The sequence below is a fragment of the Vombatus ursinus genome, unplaced genomic scaffold, assembly GCF_900497805.2.
Source record: "Vombatus ursinus unplaced genomic scaffold, bare-nosed wombat genome assembly UNPS02009380.1, whole genome shotgun sequence".
NCBI classification, from domain to species: Eukaryota; Metazoa; Chordata; class Mammalia; order Diprotodontia; family Vombatidae; genus Vombatus; species Vombatus ursinus.
The window spans coordinates 1-5,263 of NW_020949158.1; the positions used below are offsets into that span (position 1 = coordinate 1).

General features: G+C 41.3%; 1 protein-coding gene across 1 annotated transcript; it reads left to right on the top strand.

The window, feature by feature from the left end:
* Nucleotides 1–226: 226 nt before the first annotated feature.
* LOC114035886 (HAUS augmin-like complex subunit 5) lies at nucleotides 227–870 on the top strand (the record flags this gene model as incomplete). Its single annotated transcript, XM_027852273.1, has 3 exons — nucleotides 227–372; nucleotides 510–621; nucleotides 703–870. Coding segments are annotated over 3 exons (411 nt in total), but the record flags the coding sequence as incomplete, so codon positions are not given.
* Between the last annotated feature and the right edge of the window lie 4,393 nt (nucleotides 871–5,263).

Sequence of the window (5,263 nt, forward strand, 5' to 3'; positions counted from 1 at the left end):
GGGATCCTGAGGTCCCAGGGACGAGGGGAAGGTCTGGCTAGGGCCTTACGGGTCAGGCCTAGGGCAGAGGGATCCTGAGGTCCCAGGGATGAGGGGAAGGTCTGGCTAGGGCATGCTGAGGAGGCAGGGGATGAGGGACTTGGCCCACAGTCCTTGGGCCTGAACAGGCCAGGGTGGCTGGAGCTGGGAATCTGCCTTTCTGAAGCTTCATTTTCTGCCTCTCTAGGTGCAGGCTTTGGCCCAAAGGAAAGTGGTTCCAGCTGCGGGAGCTGTGGGGCTGCAGGCCCAGAATCTACTGGGCAAACTGGAGGAGGAAGCCCAGTGGCTACTGGGCCTGGAGCTCAACCCGCTGCTGCGCCGCCATCCAGGGGGGTGAGACCGCATCTCTGAAGATTTCCTCCTCTCCTTCCTTCCTCCCAATTGCTGATCCCTGGGCTCACAGGTCTCCCCTGTCTCCCAACTCCTGTGGCCCTGACTTCTATACCCATCTCGACACCTCCCCTCTCCAGGCCACAGCCCCTTCCAGCCGTCCTCCCTTCTGTCTACTCTCTGCATCCGGCGTGTCCTGGATCCCAGAACCTCGTCCACCTGAGCCAGGACCTGGGGCTGCCTGCAGGCAAGGTGAGTCCAGCCTTGCCCCCATCCCCACTGCCCACATTCGCCCTGGCGTCCTCCCAGCCTCACTGAGCCTCTCCTCCCCAGGCCCCAGAATTCCTCTTGTACCAGGCAGTCTCCCTGCGCCAGGATTGGCTGTTTCTCCAGGACCAGCTGAGTCACAGGCGTGGCATGCTGATGCGCCTACAGAGGGATCTGCCCCCAGGACCATCCACCCAGGGTGAGAAGCACAGACACTAGGGATAGCTGCCAGTGGCTGAGCATCCCTGACACCGGCCAAGGGAAGTGCCCCATCCTGGTCAGAGCCCCACCTGCCTCCGGGTTCTCCCCTCTCCATCCACCCTTCACTTGTCCAAGGGCACAGATCTGGCCGGACCCTTTTTCTGCTCAGGAGCCTTTAGCAGTTGCCTATGGTCCACAGTCCATGCAGCAAACATTCGTGAGTCCCCTTATGCATAAGGCACAAAGGCTAGATAGGGCATAGATCCTGCTCTCAAGAAGCTACAGATAATGAGGCTACGTGACCAGAGGAGAAGCGAGTAAAAGGCCAGTAAAATGGTCAGAGCGGGGAGGAGACCTCCAGGAGACCACCCTGGCATTAAGCCTCAAAGGCAGTGCTAGGAGGTATCAGGCAGGAGTCTGGCCTGTGGAGGGGGGAGAAAGCCCAGGCTCCTGCCTGGAGGGGTGGGCTGGCTGCACTACTCAGGAGCTCCTTCCTATGTAAAATGCAGAGAGCTGGGGAAGGGGTAACACTAACAGAGTACGGAGGTGGAATTAGCACTGGTCAACTGATGGGAGAGGGGTGATGAGGAAGAGCAAAGAGGCAGGGGTGACTTCCAAGATGGCGGGGTGCAGTAGGAACTCCTTAGCCTGGCATTCAAAGTCCTCCATGCTCTGGCCTCTGCTGGCATGTCACTGGAGTAGGATGGCCAGAGACTGGTCCCAAATCAGGTTTGTGTGGCTTGTGAACGTGCCTCGGGAGATGATGTCTGGCACGTCTTACTCACTACCTAGACTTTTCATGTTGTGTCTAGATGCTGGAGGCCGTGGAGGTACTCATGGCTCTCTTCTGGAGTTTCATTCCCAGGGAACTGCTCAGTGTTTCATTCAATTGGGGAGTGACTCTTATTTTATAAATTTGGGTCCATTCCCTATATATTTGAGAAATGGAAGTGTGATCAGAGAAACTTGCTATAATATTGTTTCCCAGTTTCCTGCTTTTCTTCTAATTTTGGCTGCATTGGTTTTGTTTGTGCAAAACCTTTTTAATTTAGTGTAATCAAAATCAGCCATTTTACCTGCCATGATCCTCTCACTCTCTTGTTTGATCATGAATTCTTCCCATATCCATCGATCTGACAGGTAAAATTCTCCATGCTTCCCTGATTTGCGTATGATATCACCCTTTATGTCTCACTTATGTACTCATTTTGGGCTTATCTTGGTGTGTATGGTGTCAGATATTGGTCTGTGCCTAGTTTTTGCCAGCCTGCTTTCCAGTTTTCCCAGCAATTTTTGTCAAATCGTGAGTTCTTGCCCCAATAGCCTAGCTCTTTGGGTTTTTCAAACACTAGATTCCTATGGTCCTTAACTTCTGCGTATTACATGCCTGATCTATTTCATAGATCAGCCATTGTATTCCTTAGCCAATACCAGATTGTTTTGATGCTTACTGCTTTGTAATATAGCTTGAGATCTGGTACTGCTAGGCTGCATTGCTTCACTTCTTTTTTCATTGATTCTCTTGACATTCTTAACCTTTAATCCCTCCAGATGAATTTTGTTATTATTTTATCTAGCTCTTTAAAATAACTTTTGGATTGTTTGATTGGTATGGCACTGAATAAGTAAATTAATTTAGGTAGTATTATCATTTGTATTACATTGGCTCAGAATGAGGGATTACTATTTCTTCATTTGTTTAGATGTCTTTATGTGAAGTGTTTTGTAATTGTGTTCATATAATTCTCTGTGTGTCTTGGCAGGTTGACTCCCATATATTTTATACTGTCTGCAATTATTTTAAATGGAATTTCTCTTTCCGTTTCTTCCTGATGAATTTTATGGTAGTATCTAAAAATGCTGGTGATTTGTATGGGTTTATTTTATATTCTGCACCTTTGCTAAAGTTGCTACATGTTTATACCCTTTTAGTTGATTCTCCAGGGTTCTCTATACCAGGGCTTCTTTTTTGTTTTTATCTATTTATTGTTTTCAGCATTTGCTTTTATGAGATTTTGAGTTCCAAATTTTTTTCTCCCTCCCTCCCTTCCTCCCCTCCCCAAGATGACATGCAATCTGATATAGGCCATACGTGTCCAATCATATTAAACATAGCTGCACATTAGTCATGTTGTGAAAGAAGAATCAGAACAAAAGGGAAAAACCATAAGAAAGAAAAAAGAGAGAGAGAAAATAGTATGCTTCAATCTGCATTCAGATTCCATAGTTTTTTCTTTGGATATGGATAGCATATACCAGGACTTATTAAACTTTTTCCACTTGTAAACCCTTCAGCACTTCTTAAAATGTGGGTCCCACAGTTTAAGAAGCACAGCTAATACCATCATATCATCTGCAAAAAGTGATGGTTTTGTTTCCTCATTGCTGTTCTTCTTCCTTCCATTTCTTTTTCTTGTCTTATTTCTATAGCCAGCTTTTCTCCTACACTATTGAATAATAATGGTGACCTTGGGCATCTTTACTGCACCTTTGATCATCTTATTGGAAAGGCTTCTGGTTTATCCCCATTTCAGATAACATTTGCTCTTGGTTTTAGATAGATACTACTTAACATTTCCAAAAAAGTTCCATTTATTCCTATGCTTTCTAGTGTTCTTAATAGGAATAAGTGTTATATTTTGTTAAAAGTGTTTTCTGCATCTGCTGATATCATGGTTTTTTTTTTGTTTTTGTTATTAATATGGTCATTTATGCTGATAGTTTTCCTAATGTTGAACCAACCCTACATTCCTGGCATAAATTCCATCTGAGCATAGTATATGATCTTTGTGATATATTGTTGTAATCTCCTTGCTAGTGTTTTATTTAAAATTTTTGCATTAGAAAAGTTGGTTTATACTTTTCTTTTTCTTTTTTTCTCTCCCTGGTTTAGGTATTAAAATCTTATTTGTATCATAAAAGGAATTTAGTAGGATTCCATCTTTAACTTTTTTTTTTCAAATAGTTTATATAGCATTGGGATTAATTGTTCTTTAAATGTTTAGTAGTGTTTGCTTGTAAATCCATCTGGTCCTAGGGTTTTTTCCTCAGGGAGCTAATTTATGGCTTGTTCAATTTCTTTTTTCTAAGATAGGGTAATTTAAGTATTCTATTTCCTCTTCTATGAATCTGGGCAATTTATACTTTTGTAAACATTCTTCTATTTCATTTAGGTTGTCAGTTTTATTGGACAAAATAGCACCATTTGGGGGATCTCTTTCAGGAGGTGATTGGTGGATTCTTTCAATTTCTACTTTGCCCCCTGGTTCTATGATATCTGCATATTTTTCCTTCATATTTTCTTGAAATATGGTGTCTAGGCTCTTTTTTTGGATCATGGCTTTCAGCTAGTCCAATAATTCTTGAATCATCTCTCCTCAATCTACTTTCCACGTCATTTATTTTTCCAACAAGATATTTCATATTCTCTTCTATTTTTCAGTCTTTTGATTTTGTTTTATTGTTTCTTGATAGCTCATGGAGTCATTAGCTTCCACTTGACCTTTCCCATAAGCAACTGATATTTTTCCAGTTATTTTAGATTTGACTTTATTTGTATGAAAAGTGTTTTGTAATTGTGTTCATATGGTTGCTGAGTTTGTCTTAGCAGGTAGACTCCCAAATATTTTATATTGTCTGCAGTTATTTTAAATGGAATCTCTCTATCTCTTGCTGCTGGGCTTTGTTAATAATATGTAGAAATGCCAATTATTTATGTGGGTTTATCTTAATTCCTGCAACTTTGCTAAAGTTGTCCATTATTCCAAGTAGTTCCTTAGTTGATTCTCTAGGATTCTCTAAGTATACCATCATATCATTTGCAGAGGGTAATCGTTTTGTTTCCTCATGCCTATTCTAATTCTTTCAATTTCCTTTTCTTCTCTTATTGCTAAAGCTAAAATTTCTAGTACAATATTAAATAACAGTGGTGATAATGGACATCCTTGTTTCACCTCTGATCTTACTGGGAAAGCTTCTAGCTTACCCTCATTACATATAATGCTTGCTGATGGTTTAAGATAGATGTTACTTATCCTTTTAAGGAAAACTCCATTTTTCCTATGATCTCCAGTGTTTTTAATAGAAATGGTTGCTGTATTTTGTCAAAAGCTTTTTCCGCATCTATTGAAATAATCATATCATTTCTTTTACTTTTGTTATTGATATAGTCAATTATGCTGATAGTTTTCCTAATATTGAACCAGCCCTTCATTCCTGGTATAAATCTTACCTGGTCATAGTGTATTATCCTCAAGATAAGTTGTTGTAATCTAATTTGCTAATATTTTATTTAAAATTTTTGCATCTGTATTCATTAGGGAAATTGATCTATTAATTTTCTTTCAGTGTTTTGACTCTTCCTGGTTTAGGTATCAGCACCATATTTGTATCATAAAAAAAATTTGGTAGGGCTACTTCTTCACCT